At 31.5% G+C, this 24236-nt stretch overlaps 2 protein-coding genes and 1 non-coding gene across 3 annotated transcripts; 2 read left to right on the top strand and 1 right to left on the bottom strand.

Annotated features, from left to right (window-relative positions):
* The first annotated feature begins 4043 nt into the window (after positions 1-4043).
* LOC125850731 (CASP-like protein 5B2) lies at positions 4044-8850 on the top strand. Its single transcript, XM_049530583.1, has 3 exons — positions 4044-4481; positions 7391-7523; positions 8378-8850. Exons 1-3 carry the CDS (start codon positions 4300-4302, stop codon positions 8576-8578), a joined length of 516 nt encoding a protein of 171 aa, XP_049386540.1. The 5' UTR covers positions 4044-4299; the 3' UTR covers positions 8579-8850.
* Positions 8851-9291: 441 nt separating this feature from the next.
* TRNAI-AAU (transfer RNA isoleucine (anticodon AAU)) lies at positions 9292-9365 on the top strand. Its single transcript has one exon. It is a non-coding gene; the product is annotated as a tRNA-Ile (tRNA).
* Positions 9366-9907: 542 nt separating this feature from the next.
* LOC125850732 (uncharacterized) lies at positions 9908-10466 on the bottom strand. The gene has a single exon (XM_049530585.1). The coding sequence runs from the start codon at positions 10421-10423 to the stop codon at positions 10139-10141; it is 285 nt and encodes a 94-aa protein (XP_049386542.1). The 5' UTR covers positions 10424-10466; the 3' UTR covers positions 9908-10138.
* Between the last annotated feature and the right edge of the window lie 13770 nt (positions 10467-24236).

Raw genomic sequence — 24236 nt, 5'->3', positions numbered from 1 at the left:
TCTTTCCTATCACAAAACTCAATCCTTGAATCCATAATTCAATTCAAGGATCTGTTAAGAGTCAAGTCAAGAGAAGTTCATAGAGTTTTTTAAAAGTTTTTTACAAACGTTTTAACTTTGTTTTAAGACTTGAATTCAAGTTTAGTAAAGAGTACATAGTAAANAAGGATCTGTTAAGAGTCAAGTCAAGAGAAGTTCATAGAGTTTTTCAAAAGTTTTTTACAAACGTTTTAACTTTGTTTTAAGACTTGAGTTCAAGTTTAGTAAAGAGTACATAGTAAAGGTTGAAGTTCATTTCTTCAAAAGTATATGGGGACTATGTATTCTCAAAGAGTTTAAAATGTTTTCACATTTAAACAAGAAAAGGAAACCTTGATTTCCAAAGAACCTTTGAACTAGTTTTCAGCAAAGAGTCTTTGAGCTAGTTTTTCAGTAAAGAGCCTTTGAGCTAGTTTTCAGTAAAGAGCCTTTGAGCAACTTTTCCAATAAAGAGCCTTTGGGCTAGTTTTCAGTTAAAGAGTAAACTAGCCTTGGAGCTATGTTTTTGAGCAATTATCTCAATTCACAGAAAGAAGTATGTTTTTTTTTTTAAATATAAGAGCTAGTATCATATTTTAGGAGTAGTTTTGAGCACCGATATGGGGGAGAGTTCAGATAACTCACAGCCCCCATAAACCATGTAGCCACTATAGGTAGAAAATTGTCATACTTTTGAGATGATTCCTTTAGTGCTTTTTAGTATAGACTAGTGGATCCACTTAGTAGTTCAAGTTCTATACTCATGGCAAGGTATAGGACGGCCCTGACAGTGATAGGCAAAACGCTGTATCATCACGATAACTCTTAAGTGATGGTTGTCGGTTAGAGAAACTCCCACAACATTATTTTGTATTTTTATTTACATCAGAAATATTTGTATTTTCATATACAAATAGAGTTCATATTGTATCTTTGCATACATACAGAGTTATTATTGTATTTATAAATACACAGAGTTGAAAACCATGTTTTAAAGCTTTTCTTTATACTTCATTTATTTACACTGCTTTATATTAAAATTAGTTGAGTTGAGCCAAGTAAGTTCTTCAGTTCCTTTGAAGCTTATGTCTTGTTTTAGAATTCCCCTCGCATACTCGTACATTCAATGTACTGATGCCAGTTGGCCTGCTTCTTATTATGATGCAAACGCAGGTAACCAGGATCAGCATTCAACACCTCGTTGATCAGGTTGAGCACTCAGAGTTAGTTGGTGAACCTCCTAGCTTTTCGGAGGATCCTTTTATTGCTTTCAGTATTTTTGTTCATTAGGATGTCGTGAGTCTTGTCCCGATGTCCATCTCAGTTGATTAGAGGCTTCATAGACAAAGTTAGTGATGTTAGTTCATGAGGCTTTTCTTTTTCTTTGCAATTAAGTTGAGACTTGAGTTGCCATTTTGGCAAGGAATGTTATTTATTACAGTCTCAGTTATTTATTGAGCAGTTCAATGTACTATTTTTAAAAGTATTTATCTTGAGTAAAGTCTTCCGCTGAGTAAGTAAGTCAGGCCAAGGGTTCGCTTGGGGCCAGCAATGGTTCTCGAGTGCCAGTCCAGCCCAGGATGTAGGCTCGGGACGTGACAAGTGTGATCTTTAAAGTAATTAATATTGAGGGATTTAGACTTAATGTTTTAATAGTTAGACTAAAATTTAAGTGTGGGGCTTCATAAAATAGTATAAATAAAGACTTAAGTTGATTAAAATTTATCAAAATACTTATATTTTATTTATAAATAATTATAAAATTTATATATATAACTTATCAGTTCGATTTGGTTATTTTTGCGGTTAATTTTAGCAAAACCAAACCAAATCAAATAGTATCAGTTTTTCAAAATTTAAAACCAAACTTAACCAAATCAAACCAAATATTAGTTTTTGTAATCGATTTAGTTCGAATTGCGATTCGATTTGATTTTATAACCATAACCATGAACCGCCCTAATGGTAATAATAAGAATCCGTTTTTATGGATAAGAAGAATATGAAGGAAAGTGGATGTATATAAAAGTGACAAATTAAAGTTTGTTTCTTCAGATAAGATAATTAAAGAGTGTGCTAATAAATTAATAATAGACACAAAATGGCTATCGGGGAAACATATTCTCTTATCATCAAAAAATATATAAGAAGAGAATGAAAAATTCTTAACATCATTAATAAAATTCAGAAATTAGTTAGAAGAGCACGACTTTGAATTATACATTATTTTCGAAAGGCCAACGTAACAGACCAGCAAATAAGTTGACAAGCTTGAATTATAAACTCATATCTTCAACTTTCGTTTTTCTAAACAAGTAAAAAAGTCTTGTTAATATGAACGGTTGAAACATACCATCTTTCGGGGATCAAACGGAACAAATCTTCGCATATCGTTTACAATCTTCCATAATTTTTGTTTATATGTTTTATTTTGGTTAAGATTAACTTAGTAGTCTATTCTCAATGATTATGTACAAAATTTGATATGTCAAACTCATTTGTAACTTTTTACACATTAATATAAATTTAACGAAATCAAATAAAATAAAGTAATTACCTTTCACCGTTAGCTACTTATCCTAAATAAGCTCCCAACATCCTCAGCTTTGTTTCATAGAAACATTATTAGCAACAAAAATTGCTCCTCGTGTATAAATAGCTAACTCAGTGGCGGACCATTCGGAGGAGGTATCCCTACAACACATTCGGAGGAAGGCTAACTCAGTGGTGGACCTATTAGCAGATTACAGAAGGACAACAAAGGATTCAACTATGGCTATAAATCAGCTCTACGTTTTTAATGCATCTCCTTCCTTTATATTAAAAATTCTTGAAAGAGATGCTACTGGAACTACATCGCATAGATCAGTTCCTTTTTGTAATGGATAACTCTTATTATTAAATTGTTAAAGAATGACAAAAGTCCCACATCGGTGGTTAATGAGGTGGGTGAACTCCTTATAAGGCTTGGGGGGCAATCCTCCTCCATTTGAACTAACTTTTGGGGTGTGAGTTAGGCCTAAGACCTAATTTAACATGGTATCAGAGTAGGGTCTGTCTCACCCGATGTTGGGACCTCCAAAATTAAAATTGCTCACGCACCAGATGCTAAGCACTAGGCGTGAGGTGGGGTGTTAAAGAATGACAAAAGTCCCACATCGATGGTTAATGAGATTGGTGGACTCCTTACAAGGCTTGGACAATCCTCCTCCCTTTTAGCTAGCTTTTGGGGTGTGAGTTAGGCCTAAGACTTAATTTAACATAGATAAATAAAATCCTTCCGTTCTTAAGCAAAAACTAAACAGTAAAAACAGAGAGTTAGTAAGGAAAATAATAGGAAGGTAAAAAATTTTCACTGTAGAATAATAATATAATTTAATTATATAAAACAATATACTTTTTTTCCTCTCAATTTACTGGAAAATATTTTAACTCCATATATAATTTAAGATTTTTTCTAATAAATTTATTGATCTAAAATAAATTAAAAATATTATGCCACTATAAATAATTTTACTAAGAACAAAATAAAAAACAGCATTAAATTATAAATAATTATATAAATTTATCTTAAATTAACTAAAAAGAAAAGAAATATCACATAAATTTATAAAATTTGATAGAGGAAGTATATGGAAGACTTGCCTAATGTTTAAAATAGGAGGAGAAATATGTGAAATGTCAAAAAATATTAGAGGAATTGAGGAGGTGTTTGGCCATTTATCTACTCTTTTTTTTTTTTTTAATTATTGAATTTCTAAAAAAACACATTTAATCATATAATTTTGACATTTCAATTTTAAAGTTAAATTCCAGAATTTTCAATAATTTAAAAAACAACAAAATGTATTTCAACTTTAAATTACTCATAAAACAAAATAGAAATAACTCAAATTTATATTCATAACCAAATATAACTTCAAATTTCAAATATTATTTTTTTGCTTTTAAATTTCACAATAAATGTGTAATTTAATGGAAGGAAGATTAAAAGGGAAGTTAAAGTAATAAAGCAAAGACCCACGTCGGACACCACTATCAAAATGAGTAGCATACAAAGCTTCGCCATTACTGTCCAATTCTTGTCGGAGGTTTATACATCATCTAAGCAACCATAAAAAGCCGTCAAGAAAATTGTATTGTTAGCTAAAGGGTTCAATTGGGTGCATATAGATGTAAAGATCTATGCACAAGCAATCTGGTAAATGGGGTTCTTGAATTTGGGAGAAATACAGGGATCTGAGGTTCTTGAAATGGGATTTTTGGTTTTCTTGGAGAAAAATGCTCTATGGGGAGCTTAAAGGTCTGAAATTTGTTAGGAATAATATAAGGATGAAGCATTTGGTGGGAAGTCCAGGAACTGTGAGTGGGTTGCTGTTGAGATTGGGGCAATGTTTATTAGCAGCTGGATCAATTGGGATTATGGTTTCTGCTTCTGGTTTCTCTAATTACACTGCTTTCTGGTATATATGCCTATCTCTTTATTGGTTTTTTCTTGTGTTCTCAAGCTAATTCCCCTCATTGATTATTGTTAAAGAATGACAAAAGTCTCACATCGGTGGTTAATGAGATGGGTGGACTCCTTATAAGGCTTGGGCAATTCTCCTTTTTTAGAGCTAGCTTTTGTGGTGGGAGTTAGGCCTAAGATCTAATTTAACATGGTATCAGAGCAGGGCCTGTCTCACGGCCCCTAAAAATCAAAATTGCCTACGCACCAGATGCTAAACACTGGGCGTGAGGTGGGGTTTTAAAGAATGACAAAAGTCCCACATCGATGGTTAATGAGATGGGTGGAATCCTTATAAGGCTTGAGCAATCTTCCTCCCTTTGAGCTAGCTTTTGGGGTGTGAGTTAGACCTAAGACCTAATTTAACATGGTATCAGAGCAGGGCCCGTCTCACCCGATGTTGGGGCCTCCAAAATAAAAAATTGCCCACACACCAGATGCTAAGCACTGGACGTGAGGTGGGGTGTTAAAGAATGACAAAAGTCCCACATCGGTGGTTAATGAGATGGGTGGACTCCTTATAAGGCTTGGACAATTCTCCTCCCTTAGAGCTAGCTTTTGGGGTGTGAGTTAGGCCTAAGACCTAATTTAACAATTATGAAGTTTTATGTTTCTTTACTCTATACTTGTGCTGCATTATCAAATAAATTCATGAATTTAACAATGTCTATGATAACTAAGGAATGGAAAAGATCGAAACTTGCCTCTGAACTTTGCAAAATGATCCAAATCTTCCCTCCTAATAGCAGGATCAATTCTATCCTTGTTGCAATGATCCAAATCTTCCCTCCTAATAGCAGGATCAATTCTATCCTTGTTGCCATTAGAAGCAGGGGCTTAGTTAGCACTTATTGACTAACATGGGAGAGGCTTTGTGATCCTTTTTTTACAAATGAAAAGGGTCAAATTTGCCGTTGAACTTTGAATAATACTGGTAGTTGTTCCAGCGACAACAACACTGTCTTCTTCATTACTAAGAACCTCCTTTGGATAGGTATCTATCCCTCGAGCTCAATTTAACCACCCTCAAGCTTAAACCAGCCCGAATGGAACTTAAACAATGATCAAGTGCAATGATAGAGCTCTAAATCAACCTCCTAATGCTTAAACAAACCTTACTACACAGTATTCAACTCCTAAATCATTTGCAGTATCGTGAAGGTCAAGGTGGATTATAGTGGTTGAGGGTGATGGCCTCTTTTTTTTTTGAGAAGTAATAATGGTACATTAAAAGCACTAGGGCAGGGCTGAAGCCGTATATACAGAGGACATAACCCCCAAGCCATTTTTTGTTTGTTCTTTGTGAGTATGTGGAGGTGAAGTGCTGGTGGAGTAATGATGGTTTTCAGTTGGTGTTTCTGAGAGTGGAGAGAATAATTTGTTATGGTAATTATTGATTTAGAAGGTTGAGAGAGGGACTTTGGTTGAGAAAAATGAAATTCAGATCATTTCACAAAGTTCAAGGTCAATCTGGACCATTTTGTAGTCTTAAGGACAAATTTGAACATTTCTCCCTGTAAATAAGGCCCACGTTTTGGAATGCCTATACCAATCTGATCCATATTTTTTTTATGGCAAGGATAAACTTAACTTCAATTATTAGCAAAGAGAAATTTGGACCTTTTACTCTTATCATAAAGGAATTATAGAAGAAAAGAGAGGGAAAAGGGGAATCGGGATAACACTTTAGCTGTTTGTCTTCTGCTCCGCATAGGTTGAAGGATTTGTAACTTATGTTACATGTTCGAGCCTTGCACCGCACAAGCTAAGCTTGGTGCTTAAGTGGAAAAGAGTGGAGGGAGTTCTCATTCCCCGAGTTTTGAAGGCTTCAGGTGGACCTAAAGGTTTGCTGCAACCTGACTTCTCGGTCATAAGAAAAAACATTTGCTTGTTCACCATCTGCTTTTGAACTTCTGTTTTTAGACTGAGCAAGTTAAGTTTGGAACTATTATTACTGTACAATAGTCAACTTTTCATGAAGTAGTTTGGATTGTCGCATTCATTGTTTAGAGAAGAAATCTTAAAACAGAAAGAACTCAATGAACATTCAAATATATAATGATTGTAGCATCTACTTTGTGGTCTAGCTTCTAACTTCTGAACTTTTCTGCATAGGTGTAATATATCATGTTTCATCTGGAGGACCTATTCTAATTTCCTTTATTTTTCCTGACAAGACGGAACCTATCTAATGTAAAACTGCTAGATAAAGAGAGGCGTGGTTATTTAGCTTTGGCATCTTCTTTACATTGAAGTTGAACATGTAAGAGCATGTTCCCGAAGGGCCATGTACTTTGGTAAAAAGGGGAGGGTGAAGATGTGGATGTCCTAAGCATTTGAGCAGTACTCTATAAGACGCCTTATATGTAGACCAAGGATTGCTCCCTAATTCTTGATTTACATTGCTCAGACTCAACACATAATGTCTATATGGAGGTCATAAAAAAAAATATCTACGTGGATTATTGGTTAATCCATGACAGTCGGCTGTATGTTTTGTTTTCTCTACTCGGCAAGATGCTTGAAGAACAAAGGCTCCCTGGCCTGTTAAGTGTTCTGTTTCTTTCTAATATGCACTATCCTTGCCTTTTGCTGAAAAGATTGGCGCCTCTTATCTCTAACTAATTTGAACTTCTGATCTGTTTTTCGCTGTTGCTACTTGCTTCTTATATACAATGTACAGTAATTAATTGCTTATTTTTAAAAAAAATACATCTTTCTTTGCATCAATGTATGCCAAAATTTTCAGCGTCCCTCCATTAGCCAGTGGACCTCTTAAAATAGTGTAGAACTGATCTGTTCAGTATACACATCTCCTTGTAATGATTATGCATGTTTTATACAGTGCCTGACATATTCTTGCAGCTATTTGATTGCATCTATGGGTCTTCAAGTATTGTGGAGCTCTGGGCTTGCATGTCTGGACATATATGCTTTAAGGATAAAACGGGACCTTCAAAATCCAGTCTTAGTGAGCCTTTTTGTTGTTGGAGACTGGGTATGTACTTTTGATTTGCTTTCTCTTCTTGCTTATGTGATGTAGTTGTACATGTATAAATGAAACAATATAAGCACCTGTTTGTCTATTCTATCCTTATTCTTGTTTTCTCACTCGTGTTTTGTCCCTTAAATAATTTATATTTTCTTGCTTTCTTTACTTCACAATTTTTACCAAGAATAAATGATTTGATTCCCCTCTCGCTTGAAGCAATGATTGCTCGACTTTCTTTGCTACTTGTCCTTGGTTATTGACAAACGTGTGAGTTTGAAAGTACAATTTTCTTTGCTTTTGAGTAACAACTGATATTCAGTCAGTGTCATTGACTCAATCCAGTTCAGAATGTTTTGGATACTGTAAACTGTTCTTTCCTGCCGTTAAGGCCTGTACAAACACTACGCTTTGATAGACCTCATAAATACCACTGGAAATTCACCTTAACTGTGACAAACAATCTTCTGCCGTTAGTTCTGCTCTATACAGGGCACTAATGTTCCACTGCTCAAATGCTTTTTCCTCCCTGGCTTAAGTTCCCCTTGTTCTACATGATTTGACAACGGAAGCTTGGTCTTACTGTTTGTGCCGCTCACTCCTTCAAAAGGAGATCCTCCCTTTATGCCTTCTCTGACTATAATCTTGTCCTATCAACAATATTTTCGAACTTTTTTTTTCCCTTTTCAGAATGCATATCTATTGTCGCAGGAATCTTAAATCATTGTAACTATGCTGTATCCCCTTGCCATAAATAATGTCTTTACATTGCTTGATTTGTCGTACTGTTGAACACCAGATTATTGTCTTGTCTGAATTTCGACTATATATATTCATGTTCACTGGCTTGACTTTAATTACAGGTGACTGCAACCTTGTCACTGGCAGCGGCGTGCTCATCAGCAGGGATTGCTGTTTTATATTCAAAAGATTTAAACTTGTGCAGTACACCACCTCATCTTCCATGTGGTCGATTTGAGCTCTCTGTGGTGTTGGCATTCTTAACCTGGTTTCTTATCGCCATTTCTTCTCACGTGATGTTTTGGATTCTAGCCGCCATCTAATGATGTGAGCACGTCTCTCTGCTGAGAATATTGCTACTTATGAAATGGCCGATCACATCTAAATTCTAATTACCACAAACTTGTAATCGTATCTCCCTTACCAGTCCACATGAGTTTCTTCTGCACTGATGGAGTTGCTTGGAGTTTGGCAGTTCCCTGTTGTTGTGCTCATCAAGTTCAATTTTTATTCAAGTGTAAATTGTAACCTCTTTTTTGTACTCTAATCTACTGCAGTTCAATTACATTTTGAAATCAAATTTTTAATATCTAGCTGTTGCTTAACTATGGGGTGCCATTTGAAGTTGTACAAATGCATATAACTTACATGCTTCAGTTTTCTCAGTTGTGCACCTAATGATGTGACTTTTATGAAGTAATCAGAAAATGATAAAATATTTATGATTGCGTTTTGTCAATGACTATTTTTCACTTAATAAGTGGAGAGAGATTAGTGAGGCTTATCGAACTTTATAGGACTGACCACTACATAATTGTCAGTTGAAAAAGTTCGAAGAGCTTCCCTTCTGTCATTACAACAATGAATCTTATCAGTGGACTGAATGACACTTGGCAAAATCCAATTCATATTATCTGGTTATTGTTCTCAAATAATGAAATCTTCCTTTACTAACCTGACTTGTATGTTTTATAGCTTTCAATAATTTCTCATGTTTTGCGTATAACAGTATAATACGAGACTAGTGAGAAAACATGGCCCATTAGCTCAGTTGGTTAGAGCGTCGTGCTAATAACGCGAAGGTCGCAGGTTCGAGACCTGCATGGGCCATAATATTTTTTTTATGTGTGTTTTTATTGGATTCTTCTGCTGAATCTGTTTCAATTTCTTTCTTTCTAGATTTAAAAAACTAGCTAGATGAGCAAATTTTACAAATAGTCACATAATTATAGGTTTATTGCATATATTCAAGATTCAATATTATATCATATAAAGATAAATAAAACTAAATAGTCAAATATTCTTCCTAATAGTAATAATTTCTCAAAGACGCGGATAGACACTACTCCTATTTTGAAATTAATCATGAGTTCATTCACTTGTTAAAGTCAGAAGTAGAAGCTTCTTGCGTTTCCTCTATTTTTATTTTTTTTGGACTATTATGGTTCATCATTATCTTATAAAAGACATTTTATTGAATCAACAATATGACAAAAATCAAATAAACAGTACTAATTATGACAATATATCCTGCATACATACATACACAAAATAATGTCACCAAACCAATATATACACCTTCAAATTTTTACACATAGAAAAGCAAAAGTTTGAGTTGCCTTTGGTTATCCTCAAACAAGAAACCATCAAAGTAAGTAAAAGTCTGAAGTCCCTTTGGTTAATCCTCAAACTTACACCAAACCAACAAACAAAAGAGAAAAAAAATACTAGTAGTAGAAAAGAAGAAGCTTATATCACACGTGAAAAGTAACAACAATTACGCCTTAATTCCAAACAAGTCTGACGATCCTTTTTGCAATTGATTTTCGTTTAGCAAAAGTTATTATTTTTTGAACTTTAACTTCAACTTCAAGATCATCGAATCACTTCATAGCACGAGAAGAAATCCGATGACACCTAGCCGCGGGTGACTGAACTCCACTTGACACTATTCTTTTGGTGACAGTACTCGCAGAAGGTGACGATGATGAAGTAGTCGAAAACATAGTATCAACATGACCAAAAATTTGTAAATCGGACGTTTCATAACGTCCTGAATCGCCTGGAAGTTTCATATAAGAAGTCGAAGGAGATTCAGACATCCATGTTCCCCTTCCATTTTTGTACTCAACTATTGCTTTGTAAACAAATGGTATCAGCCCCTCCATTTTAATTATTTTTTTTTTTGCAAAGTTTAGAAGAAACTTTTTTTTGAGTGATGGAGGAGACTTTTTGGAAAGGGGAATATATATAGTAAGGTGTGATTTATTGGATAGGATCGTCTTAGCTGTAAATACTAAGGAAAATATAATATAAAAAATCTTCTAAGCAAAAAACTTCCACACGTGAAAGCTACATTTAAACTACATTACTTTTTACATTTCACCAAATTTCAATTTATCTCTTGATCTGGCTTTTTAACACATTTTTAGTTATTAAAATATTTTAGTTTGGTAGGTATTAAAATCCATTGGTCAGTGGATGATCCTAAATAAACTATGGGATTGTGCATTTTAAATGCTTTAATTAGTATCCATGGTTTTTCCATGATACTACTATATATATATATTAGTAATATATGATGTGTGGTAGTTAGGCTTTTCTGGCTTAAATTAATTTATATTATGGTTCATCTGAAGTAAGTAATTTTGACTTAGATTTTATATGGGTATATATTAAAAATCTACTTGATAAGTACAAATATTTATTCCGGCTTAATTTATATAATTTTTGAGAGTTAATTTTTTTATAAGATCTATATATCATTTTAAATAAAATCTGCATATTTGAAAACTACATAATATTTATATATATTCAATAATTAATAATTTAAAATATTTCAAAAAACATATAAAAAAATCTGTTTTACTCTTGAAATTGAAACAACACTACAACAATTGTGATGGAAGGCGTAATATCGAGCGTATGGTAAATTAATTTTGAACTAAAAAATTCATAATATTCAAATCCTAAATCCGATATGATTGTTAAGTATTGTTTTATAATATATCGTATTATATTGTATTGTGTTATATTATATCGTATTGTATTGTTTTAATGAATATGATGTTTGGATAGATTGTATTATTTTCCGTAGTTACATAATATCACACATCTACAATTTGAATATAAAACCTACAAGAAAATTATGGTACGAAAACAGGGTTATTACAGAAAAAGATAGGGCAAAGGATAAAAGAATTTTCAAATAATAAGTAGTAAAGATAAAATAAAAAAAAATTATTAAAGCAATAACGCATACGCACCAAATCAATTAGTACACAAAATAATTTTTTCATAATTATCTAACAATAAATTTAAACGATATAATATGATAAAATTTAAATAACATTAATTAAAATAAAAATTATCTTTAAACTAACATTAATACAATACCATGGATAACAATTAACAACCATCCAAACAATGTGCTGCTAGATAATGGATATATATATGAGGTTAGCAGTATATATGCGGCAGATGACTATGTCAATATATAATACTACCATTTTAATGGTTAGTTAATATGTAGTTTTTCATTATTTGGTGACTATACCATATCTTTTTTTAATTAAGATGTGGTGATTCTTCATTCTTCTAGAAGCTTTAAAAAAAATCAAAAGTGATGTTGCATTTGCTATTAACAGAGCTATATACAGCTTTTCCAGCAAAATAATTATTTTTCTTTTTTTCTCATTTTATTCCCATCTAAGATTGGCTAACTATGCTCCAATAACATCAGAAGCACCAAAAGTGGAATAACAAAGACAAATTAAATTTAATAAAATAGTACTAACTTTTGCTAATGGTTATACATGTGTGGATGGATACATATTGATTCTTCTGCTTTTGCCTACCTGATTTGTTTGGTTTCATAATTTCTTTAAGAAATTATTAAAATCTTGACAAAAAAGACCGGAGATAAAAGTTATAAAAATATGTTGTTTTTTTTCCATTTGGGTGTGCCTTGAACAGCTGGCCTGAAAAGTTCAGCTTGCCAATAAATAAAGGGCAAACTATATAAATCCCACTAGTTTAAGTCCTAATTATTTAGATTCCCGATAGTTTTAGATATTACTTCCTCTACCATATTTCATACTTAGGNATCTAATTACTAAGTGCAAATATTTCGTAAAATTAATTGACGTAGGTAAAAGTTGATTATATGATAGTTATATAAATAAAAATTATAAAAATTTATTTTGCTTACATATTTTCCCTTTTAATTTGTATAAAAAAAATATTTTTGTCTTTTTGAAATTTGTTGAATATTTGCATCTCATTTTTTTTTACCCGATATAACGTAACTTGTTGTGACTCAATTGATGAATCTTTCATTATCTCTTAATTAAAAAGATAATAATGATACTTTTCATATCTTTGATATATAAGTAGCTCTTTCTTTATTTTAAGGAAAAAGTATAGAAAAATACAAACATTAGTCATATAAAAGATTTATCCTGCATTTGATATGAAGAAGGAGATAAAACTTACGTCGATAAATCCTATAAAAAAATTTCATATCACAATTGAAATATTCTCATTGAAACTTTCTGTTAAATTTTTAATGTGTTTATTTTATGATTACCCATCAATGTTGATCTATGAGTACTTGCTTTAGTGAAATCAAATTCTTTGTGCGATAACTTGAAGGTTTTTACATCATAAAGATAAAGAAAGATGGAAAAGTGTCTAGACGTAATTTCGATTTTTGATACAACAACTTATCATACCATAATGATTTGTTTTGGTTATGGTGGAAAATTTAGAATTTGTTAGAATTTTTATTTTCGATACGTTTGAATTAGGAGTTTTTTTTCAAGTGAAACACCTATATCCTCTTTTCAACTTGAGAGAATCTTACCTTTCATCATATTATTTAGAATTTGTCTTTATTATATTTATATATTTATTATTTGTACTGCGACATTTTAGGGCAAAGGACATAAATCACATACTTTAAAGCCAAAATGACCATTTGTCCCTTATAAGTTTAAAATGACTGAAATTCCTCAAAAATTTAAAACATGGATACAATAATTCAGCACTGATACATTAAATATATGGCGCGGATACATTATTAATTAAAGATTGGATATTTTTTTGTTGCGCTTTTAATGGAAAATAAAAACGGAAAATAAAAAATTGAATCCCATAAATCACGCCAAATCAGTTTCCGTAAAGTGATTCCCAAAAATAACAAATCAAATTAGAATTGAAAAGATTCAAATCGTGTTCATCTTCTGCTCTATTTCAACAAATCAATTCAAAATTGCGTTCATCTTCTTCTCTGTTTCAACGAAGAGGACTTCCACTGAGAATTAATTTTGTTGAAGTGAGTTTAATCGGATAGGTAATGAATATATCAATTTTGTTGAGGCATTCTGGAATTTGGGAGAGTGAGATTAATTATGAAAGCTACAAGAGTGATGGGATATTGGTTGGTGAAGATGTTTCCTTCATGAACCTAGTTTCAACAATTGCGGCTGAGTTGAATATTGATGAGTCAAGAAAAAATATTGAAATACAATACATTGTAGAAGGAAACTCCTCTCCAATGAATATAAGGACTGATATGGGAGTAAGATTGTACGTAGAGGTGAAGAAACGCGAGATCGGATTTGGAATGTATCCCCTCTGTATTGATACAATTGATAAGGATGTACTCGATATTGAAAATTTTGATGTGTCGACTGGTTCAATCGTTTGTGTTGAAGGTGTTGAACAGCATACACTCGCTCTCAACTTGGTAGAATAAAAAAATGGTGATTTGTACAAAATTACAGGTGACGAATTACATATCTGATACAAAAAGTACAGACGTGAAAGTGGATCAATTGTACAAAGATAAAGCCACTCTGATATCTGTATTGGCAAAATACAAAATAAAACATGACTTTAATTTCAGAGTAAATAGATCTGATAATAGGAGGTATGGAACTTTGTCTAGTATATTTCAGGTGTTAATGTATCAATATATGATTGTTCTGATTAATGTATCGTTGAAATTTGTTGAAACAGTACAGAAACATTACAGGCTAAAATTATGATACAATAACTGTGTCTAGTATATTTCATGTGTTAATGTATCAATATATGATTGTTCTGATTAATGTATCGTTGAAATTTGTTGAAACAGTACATAAATGTTATTGTCTAAAATTATGATACAATAACTGTATCTAGTTTATTTCATATGATAATGTATCAATATATGATTGTTCTGATTAATGTATCGTTGGAATTTGTTGAAACAGTACGGAAACATTATTGTCTAAAATTATGATACAATAATTGTGTCTAGTTTATTTCATATGATAATGTATCAATATATAATTGTTCTGATTAATGTATCGTTAAAATTTGTTGATACAGTACGAAAACATTACAAGCTGAAATTATGATACAATAATTGTGTCTAGTATATTTCATGTGTTAATGTATCAATATATGATTATTATGATTAATGTATCGTTGAAATTTGTTGAAACAGTATGAAAAAGTTACAGGATAAAATTATGATATAATAACTGTGTCTAGTTTATTGCATGTGTTAATGTATCAATATATGATTGTTCTGATTAATGTATCGTTGAAATTTGTTGAAACAGTACAGAAAACATTATAGGCTAAAATTATGATACAATAACTGTGTCTAGTTTATTTCATGTGTTAATGTATCTATATATGATTGTTCTGATTAATGTATCATTGAAATTTGTTGAAACAGTATGGAAACGTTACAGACTAAAATTATGATACAATAATTGTGTCTAGTTTATTTCATATGATAATGTATCAATATATGATTCAACTGATTAATGTATCGTTTAAATTTGTTGAAACAGTAAGGAAACATTACTGGATAAAATTATGATACAATAACTGTGTCTAGTTTATTTCATATGATAATGTATCAATATATGATTGTTCTGATTAATGTATCGTTGAAATTTGTTGAAACAGTAAGGAAACATTACTGGATAAAATTATGATACAGTAAATGTGTGACGTATATATTTTGATATATCTTAGAGTAACTGATACATGTTACTCTACTATTTGTTAATGTTTGATAATATATATGTGTATAATAATGATGATACATTATTGTAGTAAAGCTGATAGAAGTATGCATTCTATTGATGTATTTGAAAAAATGCAGCTACAAATTATTGTGTTTATCGGATGATTGCTGTTGGAGATTCAGTGCATCTGTTAGGAAGAAAATGGATTTATTCAAAATAAGGTACTTCAATAGTAAGCATACATGTCCGATAAGGGATAGGTTATTAACAAATGTTCAAGCTACAGTTGGGTTTATAAGTGTTGTGACAGCGCCTAAACTGCACAATCATAAAAGAATTCATACACCAAATGATGTTATTGAGGATATTAGAACGGATGCACATTCATACACCCACACATTTAAAGCATAGGGCATGCCACTTAAACGATACAACTGCTTAACTTTGGTTCTCTCTTTCCTCCAGGACATTATTAACCTTGAAAATGCACGTTGTCCCCAAGGAAAATGTTCATATGTATCGTCTTCAACCATCAAGAAGTCATTAACATGGATGGGTGATTCAGGTAGTTGTGAGAGAACAAATGTGTTGAGGAAGTAGAGAATTTCCATGTGGAAAACATCCTGATCGTTGTCCCAATTACCTTGAAGAAAACAATTAACAAGTCGTGCCTTACTCACACTATTAGACTTTACTAAATTCGGAAAATATTTTTGAATAAGGTTGCTCTTTGAGGTATTGGGATACTGAAAGTCATTGGGATCTCCAATGCATTTCAATCCTGCTATCATAGCAAATTCTTTTATACCGAAGCGCAACATTTTCCCATTCGCATGTTGAACATGAAGCTCGTTAGGGTTATCCTGTTCAATCTCAAGAAGCAACAAACATTTGGATATTTGGCCCTGATAGTTGCAGGTATGAATGTCGGCATATGGCCCAAAAATAGAATTTGTAAACAACTCGAAAGCCTCGACATTCATGTACTTTTTCAAATCTTGTACAAAGTCATTGTTGTATGCTGCACCAAATTTCAAATAGTGTGTAGGGATTTGCTTGATAACATAACTCATAGCCTGTAAGAATCCAAAAACATAACAGAATATTATGCAAAAATAACAACATGTTATTAAGATGATACAAAATATAACACATTGTTAAGAAAGACACATTATTGACTGAGATACAAAAAATAACAAATACACAAACAGACCCACAAACAAAACACGTACGATACACATATAGACCCATAAATAAAACACATTATATGTAACTGATACAACATTTACTATGAAAGACACATTATATGTAACTGATACAACATTTACTGTGAAAGACACATTATATGTAATTGATACAATATTTAGTATGAAACTTAAAATAGCTGATACACATACACAGACCTATAAACAAAACACAAACGATACATTAATGACTAAGATCTACTGAACAATGCATGTTATAACAGTTGAAATAAAATACATTATAATTTGACTTAGTTAGGGTTAGTGTATAAATTGATTACAGATAATAACGATACATTAAATAAGAGACCTGAATTTGTGCATTTTTTGTATCATAAATTGATTAACTAACAAAAAAAATTACAACATTCGAAAGAAGAAGAAATAAAACCTAACCTCAGGTAATGGAGGTCGAGAAATTGGAGGAGCAAATTTTCGACTCTTTTTTTTTTGGGTTTTACGAACGGTTTTTGAAGATGAAGCAAAATCGTTTTTCTTCTTTCCATCTTTTACATTCGCCATTAACAATGGGTCGTGTAGGCTTTTGGATCTGTTCTCCTCCCAACCAGTATCTTCATAGTCATATATCCGATTAGTGTTAGCATCATCCATCTGATTCAATAGTATAAGAAGAAACAAAAGAGGATTACAAGAAAAGTATAAAATTTACCTAGGGTATACATAGAGAGATACTTGATTTTGAAGAATGTTGGAGAAATCAACTGTCAATCAATTGTCAAAGAAAATGTGGAGAAGTTTTAGGAGAGAAATAAGAAAAGAATGAACTCTGGTTTTTAGCGTAGGAATGGCCCAATATTGTATTCGTGAGATTTTTTTACTTAAAAGAGAAAAAAAGGGATTTTGGGGATTAATAAAACTATTAAGGGAAAATAGTAATAAGTAAACTTAAGGGGGGGGGGGGGGGGGGNNNTTTGTGTCATTTTGCCATTTTAAAATGACATTAAATCCTTTGATTAATCTCACTGTAGTATTATAATTTATAAGACTAAAGATTAATTCTAGTTAATAAATGTTAGCCATGTGTTTTTAATATATTACCTTGGATATTATTATAAATTTTTTATTTATTAATATGAAGATTTTATTTGTTTAATTCTAAATTCTAAATTATTTCTCGTAAAAGGTAGATAGTTTTTCTTTCTATTTTTGTAAGCATAAATTTTTGTTTTGTATTTTATAGTTTAAAGTGAACAAAATCATAAAATTCTTTAAAAATTTTGGGGTCTAAAGGAGACGTCTTACTAGCCTCACTCTTGAGCAACTGTGTGCGCATTGTGATTTTTAGATACTGTAATACCCCTCATGATCGTTTTGTGTTTTCAACTAGTTTTTTTTGGTTTTGACCTCTCCCATAGATTCTACATATTAAAGATGACATGATTCTTGAGATGATCAGATGAGTTTTAAAGAAGATTTTCAGTTTAGAAGTTTGATTTTTAGAAGATTTGATCAAAGTCAATATATAAAGTTAACGAGCTTAGAAACGAATTTTGTCAGTCTTATTAGGTTCAGAAGACAATTTTTGACTTAGAAGAGTAGTTTGCCAGAATGCCGAGACATTTGAGAGTGATTCAAATTATTGAATGAATTTTTGAAATTTAAGGAATGCAAGGTTGACCACATTAACAATTTGATCAAGACGACCTCAAAATGGTGATTTAATGATTCCAATAAACTTATAACGTATTTATAATTGATTTGCACTATGATTTATGTATGAGAGGTCCCGAATGAGTTTCGAGGATTGATTTCAATAGTTGAGCTACTTTGGTTTTATTGGTGGTGCATCAAGTTTGTTTTCAAAATTATGAAGACACGGATTTTATATTAATTTTTATTTCTTTTATTGAATAACCTTCCTATTCATTTAGGCAAGCCTCTCTCAACTTCTAGCCTTCATAATTTTAACCTAATACTTTAATTGGAAAACAAAAAGAATCAAATTGCATAACAAGTGAAACAAAATAATGAAACATTACTTAATGTTGAATTTAAATATTCGTGTCATACTATATTGTGCAATTTGGAGAGCTGTGTACCCATGGGGAAGTCTATATTTTTTAACTAATAACTAGTTTCTAACTATTTTCTTTTTTGTCAACTATCACTATTTGAATGTAACTAGCCACCAACTTTCTTCTGATTTGTCAATAATATTTGCTAACTAGAAACTAAAATGTCTTCATAATTAATTAAGAACTTATTCTATCCAACATTTGTATTCAATCAATATTTCGAAAACCTTAGGTTTAGTCCACAACTTTTATAATAAGTTTATTGCTAGTAGATTCAAGTAAAAAACTATTGACGTGTATGAAAAAAATATCAATTTTAATAACATGGTTGATCATATCCTATACTCATATTAGTATTATATTTATAATATTACTATGTACGAATTTATTAAATTAAATTCTTACATATGACTTTCTGTTAGACATCTAATTTAATTTTGTTGCTTGTTATACTATATAATTAAGATAGACTCCACTTGAGATGAAGTCATAACTTGCATCACTAATTAATCAATTAGTCCACTAATTATTTATATTTAAGTCAATTTCTTTTTTTATGATTAAAAAAAAGAGTTAGCTTCAAAGTAGGAATCAAGGTGTCATTAAGGATTAAACTATGTGCGCCTTTGGGTGTTAGGTAAAGAGAGAGGATTTAGCTCTTTTCACATATCTCAGTCTAAAGTCATAATTTAATAATAATAATAATATATATAAAAAAAAGTCTAAAGTCATAAGAACATTTTTTTAATAGTGTTAAAATGAGGGGATTTAACCATATTTAAATAAATTGAATTAATAAGAGTGAGTCATTTATATGAATTGAAATATACTTAAACGAGTTTTAATTTAGTTTTTTGTTTTCTTACTAATCTACATACGTACCTAATAAACAAATTTCTTTTTTATGGGTTATATATTTCTATACTATTTTAAGTGTATAAATTTTCTTAATTACTATAATATCTCTAATTATTTCGAAGGGTTGCGATTTTTCTGATGAATTGTGTTTTTTTTCGAAAGATTAGACTTTTCTAAAGGATTTGACTTTTTTTAATGAATTATGACTTTTCTGATAAGACATAATAAACACATGTTCATACTAGTTAGTATGTAGCTACCTTTTGTTGACTATATATAAATAGAGGTGTTTCCTCTCATTTTAAAATTTCCAAAATTTTAGAGTGTTTTACTCTCTTCTTCTTGAAAAAACTCAAGTGTGATTTGCATTCGTTGAATATATTCGAAGTTTAATTAATTTTGAGGTACTATTTTTCTTTGATATACACGTGAAGAAACATTTTTATATGTTTCTATCTTCTTAATTTTGTAAACTAAGAAATAAATGAAACTATACTATATATTCTTCACTAATTAATTAAAACTATACTATATATTCATATTTGATGTCTATTCCGTTTTCACCGGAATTGTTGAAGATATCTCGATTCTCGAAGGCGAGTTGGAAGATTTTCTTCTTTTTATGATGAAATGAGAAAGTTGACTTAAATATGTAGACTAAGGCAGATTCATGATTTAAAATTTATAAATTTTTATAATAATTTTTAATAATATATTATTAATTTTTCTTTTATTGAATATATAAAATCTGAGCAAAAGTCATTGATTTCGAATCAATATATTATACAGTTAGTTTGAGTAATAAAGGAAGAAGAGACTTTTTTTTTCTTTTAGTTTATTATTGTAATGGAACTGCTAATTGGATTAATTATACTAGACTAGAAAACTAAAGTGGTAACTTATCGAATTTTTACTAGTTTAAGAGCTAATTACTTAAATATACGATAGTTTGCAATATTACGAATTTTATTAGATTTTGATGCATCGAGATATGTCCATATATATATGTATCTCAGGATACATGAGGTTAAAATTAGATGTAATTTGTTCAAGATTACACATAGATATATATGAGGGAAATTTGTACATAATGGCAAATTATTAATTCAAATTAATATAATCACACTTTGATTTAATTGTGTCCTGTAGCAAACTGTTTGCCAGCGCCTCTCTCCCTCAAACTCTCGCTCGCCACTCTCCTCTCTTGCTCACTCCCTCTGTGCTCGCCTCTCTCGCTTTATACAACAGAACTGTATAAATTGCATTTCTGTTTGTATAAAGTGAGAGAAAATTGTATATACACATGCAAGTACATATATATTCGTCCTATACACTTATAATTATACAATAAAAATATTCCCCTGCCCAGTTCTCTTTTGCCTTTCTCTCTTTCTCATTTTATACAACAAAATTGTATAAATTGCGTTTCTGTTTGTATAAAGCGCGAGAAAATTATATATACACATGCAAATACATATATATTCGTCATATACACTTATAATTATACAATAACAATATTTCCCTGCCCAGTTTTATGTTTGTATAATGTATAATTTATGTTTGTATGAAGCGAAAGAGAGAGCGATTTTTTATATACAAATATTTTTGTCAACGATTTATACAAACTAGAGGCTAACAACAATTTATACAAATGGCCTGCCGGCGAAATTATACAAATCTGAAGAGGAGCCAACGAATTATACAATTGCTTCTTTTTGTATATATGTATAGCGAAATAGACAACTTTCAATTGTATATGTATAGCGAATTATACATATATATGTTTGCTATGAAGCGCAATTATGCAAACTTTGTTATAGCATACAAATATGATTTTTTTGTTTGCTATATGTGAAAGTTGCTCTATATATAATCTCACTCGCCTTCCTCCTATCTCGCTCGCGTTTATGGTATCCCATATACATGTGAATCACATCATATATATGTATCTAGCGTGTATTTAGTCATGTGATTCAGATGTATCTTAAGATACATAGGCAAATGTCGCTCGCCTCCCTACTGTTCTTGCTTGACTCTCTCCCTATTTCAGTGTATCTGATAACAAAAAATATGTATGAAATTATAAATTAGTGATATGGTAGGAATGTTTGTGTAGTTACGTAGTTTTCCAAAACGCAACATGCCAACATCTATTAGAACTGAGTTATTCACTACTGTTGTCTCCAATGGACTGTGGACTAAGCCCAACGGCTGAAATAGGTTGGGCTTGGGCTGCATGTTGGAGGATAAGTAAGGCCTCCAAAACATTCTCTAACTTGCTCAAGAGATGAACAAACATTTTTTAGGGATCAATGAAAGAATGTAGTATCAACAAGCAGTGAAAAATATTAAAGTTAGAATAAATATGATTAAGTGATGAATATATACATGAATGATTTCAACATATGTTGCGATCATTAATTTGATATAAATATCGGTATCAATTGATACATAACACATGAATATATGGATGGACTTGCCCAGGGGCGGACCCACATGGAGTCCGTCGGGTGCNCGGCTGAAATAGGTTGGGCTTGGGCTGCATGTTGGAGGATAAGTAAGGCCTCCAAAACATTCTCTAACTTGCTCAAGAGATGAACAAACATTTTTTAGGGATCAATGAAAGAATGTAGTATCAACAAGCAGTGAAAAATATTAAAGTCAGAATAAATATGATTAAGTGATGAATATATACGTGAATGATTTCTACGTATTTTGCGATCATTAATTTGATATAAATATCGGTATCAATTGATACACAACACATGAATATATGGATGGACTTGCCCAGGGGCGGACCCACATGGAGTCCGTTGGGTGCTCGAACACTCATTAACCTCATCTCGGAATATATATATCTATGTAGAAATTAAGAGGTATTTGTATAAAATTAACATAGAACACCCAATGAATAAATGATCTGATTGTCCCATTGGCTCTTGGGTGGGTGTTGAAGTCTCTTTTAGTGTTTGTTGAGCTTGAATTTGAATCTCATTGTTAACATGTATTTTTTTATATTTTTGACTCCGCCACTTTCAGAGCACCCACAACCTTAAAATTCTAGATCCGCCACTGGAGTACCATGTGAAAGCAACACAGTATAGGATCCTGCTTGAGTTGGGCTTTGTACAACTTAATAGCCTAATTTGATGTTCAGTTCTGTGGCCCATAGTTAATGGGCTACAGAAAGATCTTCCTTTAAGCTTGCTAGATCATTTTTATTTTATTCTTTGATATATTTTTTCCTTTTTTGGATTTAATTTTTATATGTTGACAATCCAAAGAATTTTTTTCCTATCAAACTAAGCATAAATTGATGTNTGGACAAATTACTTAACTACACTCCTTTACTTACCTTAATATCCATTTATCCCTACTTATTTCAAAAATTTCAAAAATCCCCTTTTTACCTATGTATCCCGCATGTATCCCGTGCACAACGATATGTATCCCGCTATGTGGAATGTATCAAACGCTATGTATCCCGTGCACAACGCTATGTATCCTGCATGTATCCCGTGCACAATGCTATGTATCCCGCTATGTGGAATGTATCAAACCTAATGTATCCCGTGCACAACGCTATGTATCCCGCGTGGAATGTATCAAACCTAATGTATCCCGTGCACAACACTATGTATCCCGCAAACATCATTTTTAAGGGATTTTTGGTAAATAGAAAACTAGAAGGGATAGGATGTTATTTAGTACTTATAATATGTGGTTCCTATAATTTATACTTTAATTTTTATTTGTTGACAATCCAAAGAATTTTTATCCTATCAAACTAAGCATAAATTGATGTTTTCAATAAGTAGATAATAGTGTATTGAAAATCAGTTAAATTACATTAATAAAATGTTCTCTCCTCTCCTTCGCAAAATATATAACCAAATATAATTTCAGTGAAAAATATTTGACATCAATGACCAAACGGCTACTTAGAATCTTTCAAAATTCTGAATTTTACGGTGAATTTCTTTTGGGGAGTTCGACTATTTTAGATTCACATTGGAAAGGCCTCATTTGGGGGTTAGCGCTCTGTATCATATATTTTTTCATATTCAAGACTCAAACTCGAGACCTTTGATTAAGGAAAGGAGCAGCCCACCGCATATTTTGATGGTAACATGAATTGATTACAATATATAAGGGGACTTTGTTGCTTCTTTCTTTGAGCTAGATGTTGATTTGAAGTGTGTATTGTGCCAACTCCAGCCTGAATCTACAAGTTGTTTTTTAGTCATCAGGTCTAATGCAAGTTGCTACAATGGATCCAATTTGTTCAAGCTTCTTATAATGATTGGGACCAATATGTCTTGGGAATCATAGATGCCCAAATATTTAAGTTAGGTGTATACTGAGTATGTCTATGCTATTTGAATTGAGAGAAACCAAAGGATATCTTTGAGAAGAAAAGGAGGATTTGAGAATCTATTGCCAGGGAGATCGCTTATATTTGTTGTGTTAGGGCCAACCAAAATATTATGCAAAATTAAACATTCATCAATTTGTTTTTTAACTTGCTAGCTTAGTTTTTCTTTGTTTCATGTTGTCTTTGTTTTGAGAATAGCAAGTTGTGTCTTGGCTTAGCTATTGGTTCTGTAATTGGTACACTTGGTGATTAATACAATCTTGTTAGTTATAACTTTTACAGAGACTCGGATTATATCAATTTTTGTTTTTTTTATTTGATAAATTGTTAGTATCTGTTTTAGAGACTCATTTAATCATTTACTCAAGTCTCTCTCAACTTTTAGTCAATTGAAAAAAAAAAAAGCTGCATAATATGTAAAACAAAATAAGGGGACATTA

Source organism: Solanum stenotomum, unplaced genomic scaffold (assembly GCF_019186545.1).
Source record: "Solanum stenotomum isolate F172 unplaced genomic scaffold, ASM1918654v1 scaffold18934, whole genome shotgun sequence".
NCBI lineage: Eukaryota > Viridiplantae > Streptophyta > Magnoliopsida > Solanales > Solanaceae > Solanum > Solanum stenotomum.
Note: the sequence above shows the minus strand (reverse complement) of the source record. Positions and strands in the feature narration are given on the sequence as shown.